Below are 21,902 nucleotides of genomic sequence, written 5' to 3'. Positions count from 1 at the left end.
GAACATTTAGCATTTGTAAATCACAAAAAAATAGGCCAAACGTTCTCAGCCCATCCTTGACCTCGCTACAGTGACAAGCTGCACACTTGGGGAAGGGGGAAGGCAGTGGCTGGAATCAAAGGTACTTCCTGAGATATCACTTGGCAATTTAAAAAAATATTCCTGAGGCAATGACATCAATACATCCCGAGGCAAAGCACCCTGCTTCAACTACTACTTCCTCAAAGGCCTACACCCCTTAATCCGCAGGAATCTCGTCGTTTGACATATTCAACCACCTAACGTAGTGCGTGATCCCTGGGTATTATACAATGCGCCAGCTTTGTGCTTCCAGCTCTAATGAACACAGGGACAGGAAACACATGCTAAGACAGCTTTTGTACAATTCTTGGAAACCAGTACAGCCCAGGGCATAAAATACTTGTGATTTTGAGTAAAAGTGGGTTGGCAAAGGCAAGTTATCAAAGCCTACCATTAATACGTACCAACGGGCTGTGGTGATCTCTTCAGCAAGCATTTCTACTGGCCTCTGATACCAAGATCGCAATTCCCCATAAAAAAGCAATCTACCAGGCAAATATTCGGGACCAAAGAAAATAGTCCCGCTTTCTTTCTAATTCCACCTGTTGTCTATTATGAACTGACTGGATTGTAACCGGTCCAAACTTTTTTCAATCTCTTTTGGTTAAAAATCCCAGAGCCTCAGACTCTCCCCTGCCTTAAGCTGGGTAAGATTTCCTTCTATTTGCAGAAATGCATGAAGAACCAAATTCTTTAGGTATGCTCTACCTTGAGAATACCCACTCATGAGGAAACCAAACTCACTAAATTTGGGTTGCTTTCACAACAATAAGAAGCCTTCGTCTGAGCAGGATTCATTGTAGATTTCCTTTAAGGCAGGGGTCAGTGAACTTTTTCCATAAAGAGCTAGACAGAAAATATTTTGGACTTTGTGAGCCAGTCTCCACTGCAACCACACACATGCCTTGGAGATTTCGTGGTTGAGTTCCAGACCACCCCAACAAAGCAAATATTGCAACAAAGCAAATATCGCAACAAAGTAAGTTTCACGGATTTGTTTCCCAGAGCATGTAAAAGTTATGTTTACATTATACTGTAGTCTATAAAACATGTAATAACATTATGTCTAAAAACAATGTTCATACTTTAAAATGTGACAGAGACACAAAGTGAGAACATGCCATTGGAAAAATGGTGCCAATAGACTTGCTTGATGCAGGGTTGCCACAAACCTTCAATTTGTAGGGGGAAAAAAAACAATATCTACAAAGCACAAAAAAACTAGGTATACCTATACTCAACTCTGCTGTTGTGACAGGAGAGAAAGCAGCCACAGATGATATATAAATAATTGGGTGTGGTTTTATGCCATTACAACTTTATTTACAAAAACAAGTGGCTGGCCACATTTTGCCTCGAGTTTGCAGACTCCAGCTTTAAAAGAGTCAAGTCTAGAACATGTTTAAAAAAAATAATTTCGAAATGTCAGGAACAAGAATCCAACAAAATTAAGAATTCTGAACAATCACCAAGACTAATACCCAAATTGAAACAAAAGGCAAGGACAGACCAAACAGGACTCAGGAAAGAAATTCAAATGGCCAGTAAGCCAATGAAATACACTTCATTTCACTATATAATACAATTGATGTGAATCAGGGCAAGCAGATTATCTTTCCTCCAACGAAAAGATTTAAGAATCCAGCAATTCCACTCCCAGGTATACAACCAAAAGAATTGAAAACAGGAACTCAGATACTTGTATACCAAAGCTCATAGCAGTATTCACAATAATCAAAGGCAGAAACACAAGTGTCCATCAACAGATGAACGGATAAACAAAATGTAGCCTATCCATCTAATGGAATACTATTCAGCCATAAAAAGGAATTAAGTTCTGATACATGCTATGACGTGGATGAACCTTGGAAATGCTATGCTAAGTAAAATGAGGCAGGCACAGAAGGACAAATATTGTATAATTTCACTTAAGTGAAATATCTAGAATAAGCAAATTCATAGAGACAGAAAGTAGATTAGAGATTACCAGGGGCTAGGGAGGAGTGGAGAATGGGGAGTTATTGGTTAATGGGCATTGTAAATGTTATTGATGCCACTGGATTACACACTTTCAAAAAACGATTAAAATACTTAATTATATGGTATGTATGTTAACAAATTTTTTTAAAAACTAAAAAGATTTAATGAGTACACTACCCAGCATACATTCTTCAGAAGGCGATGAAACGGACTTTTGCCCACAGAGGTAGGACTTTGCTGTCCTACAGCGACACACATCAAGAGCCTTAAAACTGGTAGATCCCATAATCCATACTTGGGGTTATTTTCCCAGTTGGGTTACTGAGTTAAATTCCCAATCAAAGATACCCGAATGCTTAAGTATACATGTATTTATCACAGTGCTATATATCTAAAACAAGAAACAACTTAGAGCTTTAACAAAAAGAGACTTGTTCAAGTAGGTAAGGAACTACTGAAAATGCTTGCCATATGCTAATACATAAAAAGTAGCACACAAATAGCATATACAAGGCAATCCCAGATTTGCAGAAATTTTTTTTTAATTCTGTGCAAAGGTCAAGAATAAAAGAAAATGACTAAAAACGAAGAATGTTCAACTTGAGGGAATGGAATCTTTTTCTCAAAACTTTTTTTTTTTTTTTACAGTAACCAAGATAGAGCACAAAATTTCCCATTTTAACCACGTTCAAGGAGATTATTTTTGCTTTGTTCTTTAGTATATTTTTCACATTTTATAAATGAAGATATACTACATTAACTATTATTTTAATTAAAGGGGACAGTGATAGGATTTATTTGCAAAAATGTATATATACCAACTTTTCCAAAAATCCTTCCTTGGTAAGAGAATGAAAGAGGTAAGGGTATTTAGGCATCACAAACCAGGCACCTTCACATACACTTTTTCCATTATGATGGCAACAGCAATGTGAAATTACTATCATCCCTATTTTAAGTAGAATTGGGAAACTGAGGCTCTTGGGAACACTTTAAATAAACTCAATTTCTCAAGGGTCGCCCGTGGCTGGCTATCTGGTTTAGTAAATAAAGTTTTACTGGAACACAGCCATGCCCGTTTATTTATGTATCATCTACGGCTGCCTGCCTGCTACAACAGCAGAGTTGAGCAGTTGCGACAGAGACCGTATGATCCAGCAAAGCCAAAAATATTTACTCTCTGGACCTTCATAGAAAAAGTTTGCCGACCGTTGATTTACTCTTCCCCACACTGACAAGAAGTCTGAAACCACATTTCCCAGCATCCCTTTCCCCAAATGTCTTCAGTGTTAATCTGCCAAGAAGCTCTTGCACAGAATCCCAGAGGCAGAAAAGAGGCAGTTATTTCCCACCAGTGGTTGCGGAGGTGTCCTGTTGAGCTCCTTGAATCGCCCACTTCAGTCCTTCAGTGACTTCCTGAACATTCACAACTCACACAGCTTCTGGGAGAGTTGTTGAGAAATCATCTGAGAGCATCGGTGGCTGCTTCCCTGACCCTTACCCCAGCCCTTCCAAGCATGGCTTATGAGTTTGATTTTCTGAATTAAAACTCTTTCCACTTAGACTGTAATTAACACCACTGTTAATTACACTGCATACCTGAAAGTGGTTAAAATGGGAAATTTTAGGTTGTGTTACCACAATAAATATAAAAAAAAAAAAAAGTCTTCCCACTTAGAATAGCTGGACACCCACTAAATAAACCAAGTGTTTGAGTTTGCCTGAGTTCTCAAAGAGATTTCTGGAAAACGGTTAAGTATAAATCACTTTTTATAATACAAAAACAGAAACAGTGTATTCTCGCCATTGCCATCTCTCTCTGATAAGAGAAGGGACAGACGCCCCACCCTGGAGAATGGAGACCTCAATCAGCAAAGGGAACCCAGCACCTCCTGCACAGAACAGCTTGCGGTCACTGGAGCAGCACAGTCCTCCCACCCCGAGGCTCCGGGACCCTGTCTTCTTGGGCCCGGTGCACCTTCAGGATTCAGCTTGAGTACCTCCTGCGGTGGTCCCCTGGTAGCCACCGTTTCCCTCCTACCCCCAGCTTAGTCTGCCTTGCAGACTAAGTTTCCTTATATAATACTTTGTTAATCAGACCTCATAAAACAGGGTCCACTTGCAAACGCTTACTCAGGAGAATAAAGGCAAGACCTCTATCTGCTCTTGACATTTAAATATACTAATTCATTAAAAAAAAAAAAAAAAAACAAACAAGGGAGAACATTTCTCCCTAAATCCAGAAGAATTACAGGGACCAGAGTGCAATACTGCCCACTTAGTGCTGATGTTCTGCTCCCGAATCAGGGGATTTTTATACTAAGTGGAGAGACTGGATTATCATTCAGCTACTTTTTTTTTTTTTTTTTTTTTTTTTATTTCTTTGTCATTTTTTTTTTAATCATCATTTTATTGAGATATATTCACATACCACGCAGTCATACAAAACAAATTGTACTTTCGATTGTTTACAGTACCATTACATAGTTGTACATTCATCACCTAAATCAATCCCTGACACCTTCATTAGCACACACACAAAAATAACAAGAATAATAATTAGAGTGAAAAAGAGCAATTGAAGTAAAAAAGAACACTGGGTACCTTTGTCTGTTTGTTTGCTTCCCCTGCTTTTCTACACATCCATCCATAAACTAGACAAAGTGGAGTTTGGTCCTTATGGCATTCCCAATCCCACTGTCACCCCTCATAAGCTACATTTTTATACAACTGTCTTTGAGATTCATGGGTTCTGGGTTGTAGTTTAATAGTTTCAGGTATCCACCACCAGCTACCCCAATTCTTTAGAACCTAAAAAAGGTTGTCTAAAGTGTGCGTAAGAGTGCCCACCAGAGTGATCTCCCGGCTCGTTTTGGAATCTCTCTGCCACTGAAGCTTATTTCATTTCCTTTCACATCCCCCTTTTGGTCAAGAAGATGTTCTCCATCCCACGATGCCGGGTCTACATTCCTCCCCGGGAGTCATATTCCACGTTGCCAGGGAGATTCACTTCCCTGGGTGTCTGATCCCACGTAGGGGGGAGGGCAGTGATTTCACCTTTCAAGTTGGCTTAGCCAGAGAGAGAGGGCCACATCTGAGCAACAAAGAGGCATTCAGGAGGAGACTCTTAGGCACAGATACAGGGAGGCCTAGCCTCTCCTTTGCAGCAACCATCTTCCCAAGGGTAAAACTTATGGTAGAGGGCTCAACCCATCAAACCACCAGTCCCCTATGTCTGTGGTCATGTTAGCAACCATGAAGGTGGGGTAGGCAAATACCCCTGCATTCTCCACAGGCTCCTCAAGGGGGCACTACATTTTTTTTTTTTTTCCTTGTTTGTCTTTTTTCTTTTTTTTTTTTAACTTTCCCTTCTTTTTTAAATCAACTGTATGAAAAAAAAAAGTTAAAAAGAAAACAAACATACAATAAAAGAACATTTCAAAGAGACCATAACAAGGGAGTAAGAAAAAGACAACTAACCTAAGATAACTGCTTAACTTCCAACATGTTCCTACTTTACCCCAAGAAAGTTACATAATATAGCAACATTTCAGTGAACTTGTTCCTACTACATCCATCAGAAATTAACAGACCATAGTCATTTCTGGGCATCCCCAGAACGTTAAATAGCTTATCTGTTCTTCTTGGATTATTGTTCCCCCTTCCTTAATCGCTCTCTACTGCTAGTTCCCCTACATTCTACATTATAAACCATTTGTTTTACATTTTACAAAGTTCACATTAGTGGTAGCATATAATATTTCTCTTTTTGTGCCTGGCTTATTTCGCTCAGCATTATGTCTTCAAGGTTCATCCATGTTGTCATATGTTTCACCAGATCGTTCCTTCTTACTGCCGCGTAGTATTCCATCGTGTGTATATACCACATTTTATTTATCCACTCATCTGTTGAAGGACATTTGGGTTGTTTCCATCTCTTGGCAATTGTGAATAATGCTGCTATGAACATTGGCGTGCAGATATCTGTTCGTGTCACTGCTTTCCGATCTTCCGGGTATATACCGAGAAGTGCAATCGCTGGATCGAATGGTAGCTCTATATCTAGTTTTCTAAGGAACTGCCAGACTGACTTCCAGAGTGGCTGAACCATTATACAGTCCCACCAACAATGAATAAGAGTTCCAATTTCTCCACATCCCCTCCAGCATTTGTAGTTTCCTGTTTGTTTAATGGCAGCCATTCTAACCGGTGTTAGATGGTATCTCATTGTGGTCTTAATTTGCATCTCTCTAATAGCTAGTGAAGCTGAACATTTTTTCATGTGTTTCTTGGCCATTTGTATTTCCTCTTCAGAGAACTGTCTTTTCATATCTTTTGCCCATTTTATAATTGGGCTGTCTGTACTATTGTCATTGAGTTGTAGGATTTCTTTGTATATGCAAGATATCAGTCTTTTGTCAGATACATGGTTTCCAAAAATTTTTTCCCATTGAGTTGGCTGCCTCTTTACCTTTTTGAGAAATTCCTTTGAGGTGCAGAAACTTCTAAGCTTGAGGAGTTCCCATTTATCTATTTTCTCTTTTGTTGCTTGTGCTTTGGGTGTAAAGTCTAGGAAGTGGCCTCCTAATACAAGGTCTTGAAGATGTTTTCCTACATTATCTTCTAGGAGTTTTATGGTACTTTCTTTTATATTGAGATCTTTGGTCCATTTTGAGTTAATTTTTGTGTAGGGGGTGAGGTAGGGGTCCTCTTTCATTCTTTTGGATATGGATATCCAACTCTCCCAGCCCCATTTGTTGAAAAGACCATTATGGCTCAGTTCGGTGACTTTGGGGGCCTTATCAAAGATCAGTCGGCCATAGATCTGAGGGTCTATCTCTGAATTCTCAATTCGATTCCATTGATCTATATGTCTATCTTTGTGCCAGTACCATGCTGTTTTGGCAACTGTGGCTTTATAATAAGCTTCAAAGTCAGGGAGTGTAAGTCCTCCCACTTCGTTTTTCTTTTTTAGAGTGTCTTTAGCAATTCGAGGCATCTTCCCTCTCCAAATAAATTTGATAACTAGCTTTTCCAAGTCTGCAAAGTAGGTTGTTGGAATTTTGATTGGGATTGCATTGAATCTGTAGATGAGTTTGGGTAGAATTGACATCTTAATGACATTTAGCCTTCCTATCCATGAACATGGAATATTTTTCCATCTTTTAAGGTCCCCTTCTATTTCTTTTAGTAGAGTTATGTAGTTTTCTTTGTATAGGTCTTTTACATCTTTGGTTAAGTTTATTCCTAGGTACTTGATTTTTTTAGTTGCTATTGAAAATGGTATCTTTTTCTTGAGTGTCTCTTCAGTTTGTTCATTTCTAGCATATAGAAACATTACTGACTTATGTGCATTAATCTTGTATCCCGCTACTTTGCTAAATTGGTTTATTAGCTCTAGTAGGTGTATTGTCGATTTCTCAGGGTTTTCTAGATATAAGATCATATCATCTGCAAACAATGACAGTTTTACTTCTTCTTTTCCAATTTGGATGCCTTTTATTTCTTTGTCTTGCCGGATTGCCCTGGCTAGCACTTCCAGCACAATGTTGAATAACAGTGGTGACAGCGGGCATCCTTGTCTTGTTCCTGATCTTAGAGGGAAGGCTTTCAGTCTCTCACCATTGAGTACTATGCTGGCTGTGGGTTTTTCATATATGCTCTTTATCATGTTGAGGAAGTTTCCTTCAATTCCTACCTTTTGAAGTGTTTTTATCAAAAAGGGATGTTGGATTTTGTCAAATGCTTTTTCAGCATCTATTGAGATGATCAATTGATTTTTCCCTTTCGAGTTTTTAATGTGTTGTAATACATTGATTGTTTTTCTTATGTTGAACCATCCTTGCATGCCTGGAATGAACCCCACTTGGTCATGGTGTATGATTTTTTTAATGTGTCTTTGGATTCGATTTGCAAGTATTTTGTTGAGGATTTTTGCATCTATATTCATTAGGGAGATTGGCCGGTAGTTTTCCTTTTTTGTAGCATCTTTGCCTGGTTTTGGTATTAGATTGATGTTAGCTTCATAGAATGAGTTAGGTAGTGTTCCATTTTCTTCAATGTTTTGAAAGAGTTTGAGTAAGATTGGTGTCAGTTCTTTCTGGAAAGTTTGGTAGAATTCCCCTGTGAAGCCATCTGGCCCTGGGCATTTATTTGTGGGAAGATTTTTGATGACTGATTGGATCTCTTTGCTTGTGATGGGTTGGTTGAGGTCTTCTATTTCTTCTCTGGTCAGTCTAGGTTGTTCATATGTTTCCAGGAAATTGTCCATTTCTTCTACATTATCCAGTTTGTTGCCATACAGTTGTTCATAATATCCTCTAATAATTTTTTTAATTTCTTCAGGATCTGCAGTTATGTTACCTTTTTCATTCATTATTTTGTTTATGTGGGTCTTCTCTCTTTTTGATTTTGTCAGTCTAGCTAGGGGCTTGTCAATCTTGTTGATCTTCTCAAAGAACCAACTTTTGGTGATATTTATCCTTTCTATTGTTTTTTTGTTCTCTATGTCATTTATTTCTGCTTTAATCCTTGTTATTTCTTTTCTTGTACTTGGTTTAGGATTGGTTTGCTGTTCATTTTCTAGCTTCTTCAGTTGATCCATTAGTTCTTTGATTTTGGCTCTTTCTTCCTTTTTAATATATGCGTTTAGTGCTATAAATTTCCCCCTTAGCACTGCTTTTGCTGCATCCCATAGGTTTTGGTATGTTGTGTTCTCATTTTCATTCGTCTCTATATATTTAGCAATTTCTCTTGCTATTTCTTCTTTAACCCACTGATTGTTTAGGAGTGTGTTGTTTAACCTCCAGGTATTTGTGAATTTTCTAAGTCTCTGATGGTTATTGACTTCTAATTGTATTCCATTGTGGTCAGAGAATGTGCTTTGAATAATTTCAATCTTTTTAAATTTATTGAGGCTTGTTTTATGTCCCAGCATATGATCTATTCTGGAGAAAGTTCCGTGAGCACTAGAAAAGTATGTGTATCCTGGTGATTTGGGATGTAATGTCCTGTAGATGTCTGTTAAATCTAATTCATTTATCATATTGTTTAGGTTTTCAATTTCCTTATTGGTCTTCTGTCTGGTTGATCTATCTATAGGAGAGAGTGATGTGTTGAAGTCTCCCACAATTATTGTGGAAACATCAATTGCTTCCTTTAGTTTTGCCAGTGTTTCTCTCATGTATTTTGTGGCACCTTGATTGGGTGCATAGACATTTACGATTGTTATTTCTTCTTGCTGAATTGCCCCTTTTATTAGTATGTAGTGGCCTTCTTTGTCTCTCAAAACATCCCTGCATTTGAAGTCTATTTTATCTGAGATTAATATTGCTACACCTGCTTTCTTTTGGCTGTAGCTTGCATGAAATATTTTTTTCCATCCTTTCACTTTCAGTTTCTTTGTGTCCCTGTGTCTAAGATGAGTCTCTTGTATGCAACATATTGATGGTTCATTTTTTTTGATCCATTCTGCGAATCTATATCTTTTAATTGGGGAGTTTAATCCATTTACATTCAACGTTAAAACCGTGAAGGCATTTCTTGAATCGGCCATCTTATCCTTTGGATTATGTTTGCCATATTTTTCCCTCTCTCTATTAATATCCTTTATTGAACCCATACCGAATCTCTTTAGTACTGAACCTTTCTCCAGGTCTCTCTGTCCTGTCTTTGTTTCTCTGTCTGTAGGGCTCCCTTTAGTATCTCCAGTAGGGCAGGTCTCTTGTTAGCAAATTCTCTCAGCATTTCTTTGTCTGTGAAAAATTTAAGCTCTCCCTCAAATTTGAAGGAGAGCTTTGCTGGATAAAGTATTCTTGGCTGGAAATTCCTCTCACTCAGAATTTTAAATATATCGTGCCACTGCCTTCTTGCCTCCATGGTGGCTGCTGAGTAGTCACTACTTAGTCTTATGCTGTTTCCTTTGTATGTGGTGAATTGCTTTTCTCTTGCTGCTTTCAGAACTTGCTCCTTCTCTTCTATGTTTGACAGTGTGATCAGTATATGTCTCGGAGTGGGTTTTTTTGGATTTATTCTATTTGGAGTTCGCTGAGCATTTATGATTTGTGTATTTATGTTGTTTAGAAGATTTGGGAAGTTTTCCCCAACAATTTCTTTGAATACTCTTCCTAGACCTTTACCCTTTTCTTCCCCTTCTGGGACACCAATGAGTCTTATATTCGGACGTTTCATATTATCTATCATATCCCTGAGGTCCATTTCGAGTTTTTCAATTTTTTTCCCCATTCTTTCTTTTATGCTTTCATTTTCCATTCTGTCATCTTCCAGGTCACTGATTCGTTGTTCAACTTCCTCTAGTCTTGTACTATGAGTGTCCAGAATCTTTTTAATTTGGTCAACAGTTTCTTTAATTTCCATAAGATCATCCATTTTTTTATTTAGTCTTGCAATGTCTTCTTTATGCTCTTCTAGGGTCTTCTTGATTTCCTTCATATCCCGTACTAGGGTCTCATTGTTCATCTTTAGTTCTTTGAGTAGCTGCTCTAGGTGGTGTGTCTCTTCTGGTCTTTTGATTTGGGTGCTTGGGCTTGGGTTATCCATATCGTCTGGTTTTTTCATATGCTTTATAATTTTCTGTTGTTTTTGGCCTCGTGGCATTTGCTGAACTTGATAGGGTTCTTTTAGGGTTTGTAGACCAGTTGAAGTCCTTATCTCTAATTTATCAGATCTACAGCTTCGTGGAGTACACTTTCTCTAACTAACCAGCAGGTGGCGTCCACGAGCCACCTGTTCTCCACAAGCCAGATCTCCCCTGCTTAGCCTTTTTGGTGAGTGGGGGAGTGAGTCTTGTGGGGCCCAATTGGTGTACCAAGCTTGCGTGTGTAGTTGGTGTTGCCTGCCCTGTATGTGGGGCGTGTTTCTGGGCAGTCGTGGAGGGGGGGTGGCCCTAACAATCAAATTTCCCTGATGATCCTAGAGTTTTAAAGCTGCTGCAATAGTCTAATCCTTCAGTTCAGTCCTGCCACAGTTTGTCTCTGCCACTGACCCACAAGTCTTTGGTATTGGCGTATGGCTCCTGAGACTTGCAAGTGGGCCCCTCTTCCAGGCTGTGCACCCCGGGTCCTCTGTTGAGGGATGACTGTGCTATGTCACAGGTGAGTGCCGTCCCCCCAGGGCAGTTCTGGGCTGCTGGGCTGTGTTGGGAGGCTCCCAGTCTGCTCAAATGATGGCTGGATGGGGCTCTGTTAATTCACACTGCTCCCCCTTCCAAGCTCTGGGACATTCAGCTGAGGTTGCAGGGAAGGCTAATGTCCACGCCCAGTTTTGTGGTGTGTGCCTGTTATTTGAAGCACTTCCGTCACACTGGGTTGTCTGGGGCAGCTCTGGGCTATGGGGCTGGCGATGGGCAGGAGTGTTTCCTGTCCACCAGGATGGTGGCTGTGAGCGGACACCCCCCTTTTCTTGGGAAGTTGTGTTGTTTAGTGAATTTTCTCAGCCACTGGAATATTGCCTTTTGTCTCAGAGCTCTCTTAGTTCTGCTCTTGACTTGACGTGCCCAAATTTCAATTCTTTGAAGCTTTCTGTATTGAGCTTCTTAGAGTAATTGTTTTAGAAAAAGCAAAAAGGATTTAAAAAAAAAAAAAAAAAAAAAAAAAAAACGGCCCTCCTCAGAGATCTAATGGGTTATTGAAATGCTAATAGACAAAGCAACCAGGGCCATTAAGGAAAGGTGCAGAGGGCAGAGAGATCAGCTTTGCTTCGGGATTTGCATATGCGCCTCAAGGCCTGATCTCCGCCCTTCCCCTTTCTGTGTTCACCAGAACTCGAAAAATCCTCTGCTTTTATTTTGGAGTTTTTCGTGTTGTTTTTTTTCTATGCCTGTCTCCTCTCTGCTGGGCTGGCTGCTCTCAGAGTCTCTGGTGTCTGGTCTCAGTCTATCTATGGTTGGAGTTTGAATCAGTAGAATGAGTTTCCGGTAAGAGCAGCCACTGCAATTCTCCCTTCTCCTTCCCGGAGCTGACAGCCCCTCCTCCCCCGGGACTGAGCCTGGCAGGGAGGGGCACGGGTCCCCTGGCCGCAAAAACTTACAGATTTCGCTGATCTCAGCAGTTCCACGTTTTCATGAGTGTTGTATGAAGTATGCCCAAAGTCAGATTGCTCTGTGGTGTCCAGTCCACACAGTTCCTGGCTTTCTACCTACTTTCCTGGAGGAGTAACTAAAACATACAGCTCACCAGTCTGCCATCTTGCCCCGCCTCCACATTCAGCTACTTTTGCTGTCATTCTCAAAAATTGGTTAAGGATTTTAATACACTATTTATATTTTCTCATATATCAAGAAATAGAACCTTCAAACTTTTTTAAAAATTAAGAATCTCCTAGAGATTGCCGTGAGAAAAACACGGTAATTTGTCTCCATGTGGAGGCAGAAGCTCCTGCCAGAGCCCAGGATCTAAATGGGCTTTTCAACTTAGAAATCTCCTAGAGAACAAGGGAAAAAATATTACAATCTGCATCTCCATCTGGTGGCAGCATCTCGTACTACAGCCAAAGTCCAAGGTTGATCAGGATGATCAAGGTAACTGGACACAACAGACCTCATTAATTCCCAATGAATAAAAGGCCAGCTATTTACAAATGTACGTTTTGAAAGAACATAATCTGATTAGGCTGTCCACCCCTAATACACATAAATTTCAAGAACATGCATTCAACTTTCAAAATGTAAAATTCTTATTGACAATTTTTGGAAAAAAACAGTTACATGGCCTACCTGTGTAAAATATTTTCCATCCTGTTTCAATACTTGCATTGAAAGGTCAAGAATCAGTCTGAGAAACTCCCATGTGGAATCTGGATGTCAAAAAAGAAGTTTAGTTTTATAAACATGGGCTTGCACATTTCAAAGACAACACCTAAAACCAAACATTCACACTAATACTCAATACCAAAAAAAAAAAAAAAAAAAGAAGAAGAAAATAGCCATGAGTTTAAGACCACATATTCGAGAACTTGTTCACAAATGATAATGTAATGTCTATCACATCAGGTGTCGCACACACACACACAATCAAGGTCAAAACTAAACAATATGTATTTACTCTTTAGCAGCACTGCTCTAACACCACCAATACAGATTCAACACAAAGGCAGTGGTTGAAATCTGAAAGAAAACTGCTTTAACTAAGAGGGGAAGCAGCAACATCCTGAGAGAAACCCAGTGGGACCAGATTCTGCAAACTCAGTAAGAAGTCAAGTTTAGAGAAAAACCATTTAACACAGATAACACAAACCAGCAGTAATTTCAAGTGTATAGTTTTAGAAGGGGAATTATCTCCGTTGTTGCTTAGAAAGGTCACAACAGTTTGTCCCAGTACAGGTTAAAAAATCAAATACTTTAAATGAATTATTGAACAAGCTAATGTTTCAACGATGTAATTACAAGTAATTTTATTTAATATGTTTGTTTCAAGTGATTGAGTTAATTTGCTCATCTAGTGGTAGAATGGGAATTAAAGCCAGGTGCAAATCCCATAATTTTTCATCAATTTAACTACCTTTTAAAAACGAGGGAAATTAACTAGACAATCTCTAAGATCTTTTCACCCTCACAATGTGCCAAGAGAAGCATTTCCATGAACACTACCTTGGTTTAAAAAAAAAAATTGGAATCTACCTTCTTCTGGAGATGTGGAGATTGGAACAGCTGTCAAATCATTAATCACATAATCAAACTTTCTCCCTTCTTTGGCGTACTTCTTCAGTACTGGAATACAGTCTTCTATTAGAACCTTCCAGAGAGAACAGAAATATATGCGTGACACAATACATACGAGCTGGGGCTTAGGTCCACAGCTCTTGCCACATGAAAAAAAGCTTTCATCCATTTCTGTTAACAGTTAAAATTAAGTGTTTACTATATGCTTTACCCGCCTTCTCATTTAATCTAAACAATAACCCAACAGGTACTAGTATTAGTACCCACGCTAAGGAGAGGTTACGTAACTTGCCCAAAGGCATCCAATAAAAAACAGAGCCAGGAAGTCGACCTCGGTCCACCTGGAAGCCAAGTTCATACTTTTAACACTAATTCTAATCTATAATGCCTCTCCTACTACTATCTGTATTTTCTTTTACTTTTAATTTTTCTTTTATATTAAGCACTGAATGGCTTTGTTATCTGTTGGTTTTTTTTCATTTTATTGAGATATATTCACATATCACATACCACGCAGTCATACAAAACAAATCGTACATTCGACTGTTCACAGTACCATTACATAGTTGTACATTCATCACCAAAATCAATCCCTGACACCTTTATTACCACACACACAAAAATAACAAGAATAATAATTAGAGTGAAAAAGAGCAATTCAAGTAAAAAAGAACACAGGGTGCCTTTGTCTGTTTGTTTGTTTCTTTCCCCCATTTTTCTACTCATCCATCCATAAACTAGACAAAGGGGAGTGTGGTTGTTGGCTTACTTTTGCATTTTACCTCGAACTATTAACTTTTGGTTTTTCCATTTTTTTCTAACACTTCAAGCACTGCTGGTAATAATACCATGGAAATAACTCCCAGAATCACAGAGTTATTACCAACGAGTAGAGTACAGCAGTTAAGAGCTAGAATTCTTATACAGATCCTATACAGTAAATACAGGAAATAAGTTTGCTGTTTGACTTATCATTGAAGTAACGAAGCCAGATACTGGGGACACATCCAGCTCTAGGCCACACCCTGAAGTAGATGAGAGTTATTCTCCTTGTCTTATTTTTCTAATTACCAAAACAAAACGAAATGCTCACGTGAAAAAAATTCATATTTAACAAATAAGTCTAGAAATCAAATTTGTCACAATTCCTTAAAATAACCTATTTGAAATTTCTTTTTCCTATGAGTATTCTTACATGTATCTTCAATTTTTTTTCCAGAAACTGGATTTTGCCACACCTATTGTTTTATAACTTGCTTCACTTAATGCATCATACAAGTCCCACTATGCAAAGATAATGCTCCTACTTTTTACCTACGCTCGTAGATTCTTATCAACACTCACCAGCACCTAAATGTGGTCACAGGCATCAATATAAAACTGGGAATTTTTCACCTAACATCCCTCCAGGTAACGATAATATATACTTAAAACAATCCCTAACATGGGAACATGAAAATTTATTTAACCACTCCACTAAAAACGTTCTACATGAAAATTTATTTAACCACTCCACTAAAAACGTTCTACTTGGGTCCATCTCCAAGACCAGGCCTTTACAAACCAACAATAAACCTCCTGGCGTCGATGCCTTTATGCCTAGCCTTTATGTCTGTGGACAGGACTCTTAAACATAGGGCTGCCTAGGCAAAAGGTGTGTGTGTATGTTAGTTTTTAATTTTTATAGCAATTCACTCTCCTAGCAGCAATGTATGTCAACATATTTGTTTACATTTTTTTCCAGCACTGGATGTTGTCCCTCTTCTTACATTTTGCCAAGTATGTTGCTGTTAATGTTTTAACATGCACTTCCTAGGCCACCATCTTGTTATATGATCACAGGTTATGTGACTTTTCTGAGAATCACCTGTGCATACGCGTTACACATTTTTTTTAATTCACATAATTTTTTATCAAGTTGTAAGGGATCTTTGCATTATTAAAGTGATAAACTCTGTCATGTTTGTGACCAGTAGTTTTCCCAGTTGGGTTTTTGACTTTGTTTATGGTACTATGCTGTCATTTCAATTTCTGAATTTCTTGTCTTTCTTTAAAAGGTCTCCCCAACTCCAAGGTTAAATACTCTAAATTTTCCTAAATGTATTAGTTTTTAGATCTAAAGCTTTAAGCAATCTGAAGTAAATTTTTCTATGTTATGAATCAAGGATAACCTTGTTTTCACCCAGATGGACAAGCCCATTGTGCCGGCTTCACTTATTAAACAAACGGCCTCCTTTTCTTTTCCCACGTGAGGTGAACTAAAACGCACCTTCGGCCATATATTAGTTCATGGTCCCTACATACTCAAAGGTGTCTAAGTCCCTGTGATATTCCTCTTATCTATTTGTCTATTCCTGTTCAACATCCTACATACTATTTGATTACTGTGCTTTCATGTAAATTAAAAACCAATATGGCAAATCTCCTTCACTGTGATTATTTCCCACCATTTTCTTCTGTTGGCTATTCTTAGATACTTATTTTTACCAATAAACTTTAAAAATCATGTGGTCTAATTCTAAAACCCCCTTTGGGATTCTGACTGGTTTACTTATAATTAGGAAGAAGTAGATATAGTTCTGATATTTCCATCCAAGAAATATAGCATGCAACTCCACATATTCATGGCTTATTTGATGTCTTTCAATAAGATCTTAACAGAATCCCCATCAAGTCTTCCAATACCATGCCCCTTAAATTTATTCCTAGGTATTTAACAGTTGTAACTATTTTGAATAGGAGCTCTGCACCCCTATTTCCATTCAAACAGTTTAGCACTTAGCATAGCATGGAGAAAATTTTATTGCTTTTCTCTAATCACTTTATCCAATCCTCATGAATTCAACTAATTTTCTAGATGAGGTTCTTAGGCTTTCTAAGCAAACATTCAAATCATCTGCAAATCATTTGATTCTTTCTGTATTTATATTTCATCTTCCTACCTTACTGCATTAGCTAATGTCTCGTCTTCCTAATTTTAGTGGAAATGACTTTTGTAATCTGCCATTTCATATGACATTACCTTTAAGTTTCTGATAGTTCCTATTACACTTAGGTACTTTCCCTCTATTGCTATTTTATTTTCCCTACAGAGCTTTTATTAAGAATGAATGCCAAATAGTCTCAAGTGCTTTGTCACCTGTTATTATATTATTGTCTCCTTTATCCATAAATGAGTTATGCTAACAGATTTAAGGTTCATATCCTTATATTTGTTAACTAAATCCTACTTGAGTATCCATAATATATAATTCTTGAAATAAACGGCTAGATTTCATGTACTATTATTTTACTAAAAAATTCTATGCATGTATAAAATCAACCTTTAGTTTTATTTTTGCACTACCTTTAGTGGTCTTAGTATTAAGGTTATTCTATCATAAAAGGAACTGAGGAGCTTTGGAACTTTGCCTATTTTCTAAAATTGTTAAACATAAGTAACTGCCTGCTTTTTAAATGTTGAACAGCTGTAAAGACCTGGTGTCTTTTTAATGGTAGCATTTTAAAGGCCAAGGGCTTGCTTGTCCCCAGGAGAAGGCAACAGTTCTCTGGGTTCTCTCCTCCAGCCCCACAGATGAGGAATCCACACCTGCCTGCCCACCCTCACCACCCGTTGAGAGCTCCAGGATGAATTTTCCACGCTTACCATAGTAGTTGTGCGATTCCATAAAGAAGGCGGAGAAGGATGATGTACTGGAACACCAAGCATCCTCAAAAGTCTGGTTTTAAAGAAAAACACTTTTTTTTTTCCTTCCCTAAAATGTCATGACTGGCTAGGGTACAATCTGCCTTTAGTGTTCTGCCTCTAGAGCAGCTGTCAGGTCAAGAGGTTGGTTTCCCACATTAGTACATCTTCCCACATATATTCAGCCTCTAATTACAACAGATAACAACTCCAAGTCTACTGCTATTTGCGTTGGTATGTTTTTTTCTTAAGCCATATAAGGAAGCCAAATAAGGGGCCCGAAGACTGAACCACTTCTCTAAAGTGTCCCTATATATAACCTTGAATAAACTTCCTTTAAACTCTCTAAGCTTCATTGTCTCCATCCTAAAATAGAAATAATACCAGCAAGATACAGGCATGAAGATTAAATGTACAGCACCTTAGGCAGGGTCTGGCCCATTCTTTGCAAACGATGGTAGCTTTTAACTCATTGTGATGCAAATCTGCTCTGAAGCACCTATTTCTCAACCACCCCCCTTTTTAAACTTGCAAATAGTTTATGTATCTTTCTTCCCCTTTTGCTGATAGAACAACAGTATTTTAATGTGGATGTAATTCCTCTCTCAACTGAAAAAAGCTCATGTGCATGTACCATGAAATCAAATTGGGATGTACATGCATTTGGGAAGATTCCATGGGGGTGGAGGAATTTAAGGAGTTTATGTATCACAAATTAAAGCACTCATCTAATTGTGTATAAATCTGGAGGTATTACCTTTAAGATTCTGTTAAAAGTAAATATGCAATTGCTTGGAAATCTTGCCCTGACAAGTACTGTAGGTATGGGCACCAAACATACTCTCCTCAAAATGCAATACAAAATGTACCCAACATAAATATGATTGATCACTTTGCAAGCACAGCAAATTTAGGACAGAAATGGACTTGCTCAAATTAGTTTCTACTTCAGACATTTTAATCACCCACACCTACTAGTTATATACCCCAAATTCCCACTGAAATACCCAGATTCAAAGAGATTATTCAGGGTAGACACACAAACGGTGGGGATGGCAAGGTTGTAAAAAGGTACACGGCATCTTTTATACCAGAGAATTCAGAGAATCTGGAGTAGGTGGCTTCCTTTTTATTACATGGACACACCCACTCTTCATAAAAGTACACATATAGCACATCTTAACCAATTATACTTAAAGCGTTTTAAGAAGGCACAATTCTGATCAATAATTTGTATTTGATCAATAATTTATGTATTATTGGCTGACTTAAAAATGTTACCTGCAAAACATAATTACCTGATAGCATTCTCCTTTAAGATTGTCTAAGACGTCTCCACAAGTTTTTCGCATATATTTCTTACACCCATCAATCACCATTTGGTCAATGTTCAAAATAGGTTAAGGAGAAATTTCCCCTGAATTTGGATGTACCAAAAAATTCTGAAACAGTAATTCTTAGAAAAGGTTAAAACCAACATAAAGGTTTTTTAATACTAATTTGGGCATCACAGGCTTAAAAAAAATTTGATGAATTAGACAATATTTTAAATTTGTTACCATGAACACTCAAAAGGAGCTAAATTTTCTTTTCTTCTCACAAGACACCACAGGGAGGCTATTTCGGTGACTGCTGAGCAGTAGACATGGTACCCAGGTCACTTGCTCCTTAATCCTCAACTAGATTATCTCTGCCTCGTTGGTAGCCACACAAAAGGCTTCTGGTACCAAGATGAAACAGCTGTTCAAGGCAGTCTTTATAATATATTTGCCTTGAGCTTATAGTAACATTAATTGAAGTCTTAAGACAAAAAAGGAGTAAGATAAAAGAAGCCCATTGCACCTGATCTCTTATAAGACAAAGGATATCTCTACCATAGTGACCATCTTTGGTTTCAGTTTGACTATTTCACATAATATGCCCCCATCTCCACCTCCCAGAATCAGAACGTCTTTGCCAGTGTAATCTTCTTTTCCACTGCCCATGATGGCCTGGGTATATGCCAAATCACTCTCTGCCAAATCTAGAAAGGAGAAACAGAGATGGAAAACAGTGAACCTACCAAAACCAGAGAATACCTGACCACAGGCCACAACAAAAAGTGCAGAAATCTAGACTAAAATTTAAAATTTTCACTTTCAATCCTTAAAAATAGCAAAAAAATGTGCAAGGTTATCTTTTTCAGGGGGAGAATTCAGGTCTTTTCATACTCTGTTCATAAATGGACGTTACTCAGTGGCAAGAAAATTCTGTTTTAAGAATGTTCTGATATGTCAAATAATTGAAAGCAATTACATCTGTACAGATGAAATATGATGCTTAAAGTTGCCTCAAAAAGTATCAGAGGGAGAACGTGAACTGGGGATTTAGGTGAAACAAGACTGCCCAAGAGTTGATAATTGTTGATGCATATGTGTGAGTTCATTATGCTTTTTTATCTACTTAAGCTTGAAATTTTGCACAAAAAGATTTTAAAAAAGCAATTACATTTTCTTTTGAAATACTAACAAACACTCATCACTAAGAAAAAGAAATGTCAAGACAAAGTCTATGTGGGCTCTGATATACACAAAAGCTGAGACAATCTACAAGTTAAAACAATGTAACTGTGCATCTCAAAAAATCAGCAGTGCCAAGGACACACTTGGATAAGTCCACAATGGCGATTATCTGTCAGGGAAACACCATAATCCAGCACATCACCACTTAGTTACGTGAGCAGGGCAGGGATGGAATACTTACTAACATCCCCACTGAGGATGAGAATATTTCCAAATTGCTTTGAGTGCAGAATTTTAATGTTCTGATAAGGTGAGTCTTCATCATACACCACTTCATCTATGTCATACTCAACCAGGCGCCCATCAGCAGTGGGCCAGTATCTGTCAATGGCACCTCCTCGTATGATGGGAGGTAATCTGGAAAAAATGTGAAACACGAATGAGCCTTACTAGAACACTGCCTACGGGGAGGCTGCCTTCAAACTGACCTGGGGTTAAGCATGCACAGAAGAAAGTCACATAACTCAGGCAGATTCCTGCATAGTGCAAAAGAAATCTAAAGCTTGGGCTTTTAATTTTTTAAAAAAAGGAAAAAAAAGCCCACCACCAAATGTCAACAATTGCAGTACATAGGAGTTCGCTTTAAAAAACCACCACCGAGGAGGCGGGGCAAGATGGCAGACTGGTGAGCTGTATGTTTTAGTTACTCCTCCAGGAAAGTAGGTAGAAAGCCAGGAACTGCGTGGACTGGACACCACAGAGCAATCTGTCTTTGGGCATACTTCATACAACACTCATGAAAATGTCGAACTGCTAAGATCAGCGAAATCTGTAAGTTTTTGCGGCCAGGGGACCCGCGCCCCTCCCTGCCAGGCTCAGTCCCGGGGGAGGAGGGGCTGTCAGCTCCGGGAAGGAGAAGGGAGAACTGCAGTGGCAGCCCTTATCGGAAACTCATTCTACTGATCCAAACTCCAACCATAGATAGACTGAGACCAGACACCAGAGAATCTGAGAGCAGCCAGCCCAGCAGAGAGGAGACAGGTATAGAAAAAAAAAAAACACGAAAAACTCCAAAATAAAAGAAGAGGATTTTTGGAGTTCTGGTGAACACAGAAAGGGGAAGGGCGGAGCTCAGGCCTTGAGGCGCATATGCAAATCCCGAAGAAAAGCTGATCTCTCTGCCCTGTGGACCTTTCCTTAATGGCCCTGGCTGCTTTGTCTGTTAGCATTTCAATAACCCATTAGGTCGCTGAGGAGGGCACTTTTTTTTTTTTTAATCCTTTTTTCTTTTTCTAAAACAATTACTCTAAGAAGCCCAATACAGAAAGCTTCAAAGAATTGCAATTTGGGCACGTCAAGTCAAGAGCAGAACTAAGAGAGCTCTGAGACAAAAGGCAATAATCCACTGGCGGAGAAAATTCACTAAACACCACAACTTCCCAAGAAAAGGGGGGTGTCCGCTCACAGCCACCATCCTGGTGGACAGGAAACACTCCTGCCCATCGCCAGCCCCATAGCCCAGAGCTGCCCCAGACAACCCAGTGTGACGGAAGTGCTTCAAATAACAGGCACACACCACAAAACTGGGCGTGGACATTAGCCTTCCCTGCAACCTCAGCTGATTGTCCCAGAGCTGGGAAGGTGGAGCAGTGTGAATAAACAAAGCCCCATTCAGCCATCATTTGAGCAGACTGGGAGCCTCCCTACACAGCCCAACAGCCCAGAACTGCCCTGGGGGGACGGCACTCACCTGTGACATAGCACAGTCATCCCTCAACAGAGGACCCGGGGTACACAGCCTGGAAGAGGGGCCCACTTGCAAGTCTCAGGAGCCATACGCCAATACCAAGGACTTGTGGGTCAGTGGCAGAGACAAACTGTGGCAGGACTGAACTGAAGGATTAGACTATTGCAGCAGCTTTAAAACTCTAGGATCACCAGGGAGATTTGATTGTTACGGCCACCCCCCCTCCCCGAC

At 39.0% G+C, this 21,902-nt stretch overlaps 1 protein-coding gene across 1 annotated transcript in view; it reads right to left on the bottom strand.

Moving 5' to 3' along the window:
- The window catches only part of SMS (spermine synthase), a 63,343-nt gene that overhangs the window by 5,101 nt on the left and 36,340 nt on the right, over positions 1 to 21,902 (bottom strand). The window contains exons 5-9 of the mRNA XM_037821440.1: positions 20,166 to 20,341; positions 19,292 to 19,446; positions 18,722 to 18,811; positions 13,697 to 13,811; positions 12,794 to 12,873 (exon numbers count right to left, since the gene is read on the bottom strand). Of these exons, the coding sequence (XP_037677368.1) occupies positions 12,794 to 12,873; positions 13,697 to 13,811; positions 18,722 to 18,811; positions 19,292 to 19,446; positions 20,166 to 20,341 (616 nt within the window). The remainder of the gene's footprint in view (positions 1 to 12,793; positions 12,874 to 13,696; positions 13,812 to 18,721; positions 18,812 to 19,291; positions 19,447 to 20,165; positions 20,342 to 21,902) is intronic.

This window comes from Choloepus didactylus, chromosome X (assembly GCF_015220235.1).
Source record: "Choloepus didactylus isolate mChoDid1 chromosome X, mChoDid1.pri, whole genome shotgun sequence".
NCBI lineage: Eukaryota > Metazoa > Chordata > Mammalia > Pilosa > Megalonychidae > Choloepus > Choloepus didactylus.
The sequence above is the reverse complement of the archived record's forward strand: the minus strand, read 5'-3'. Positions and strand labels throughout refer to the sequence as shown.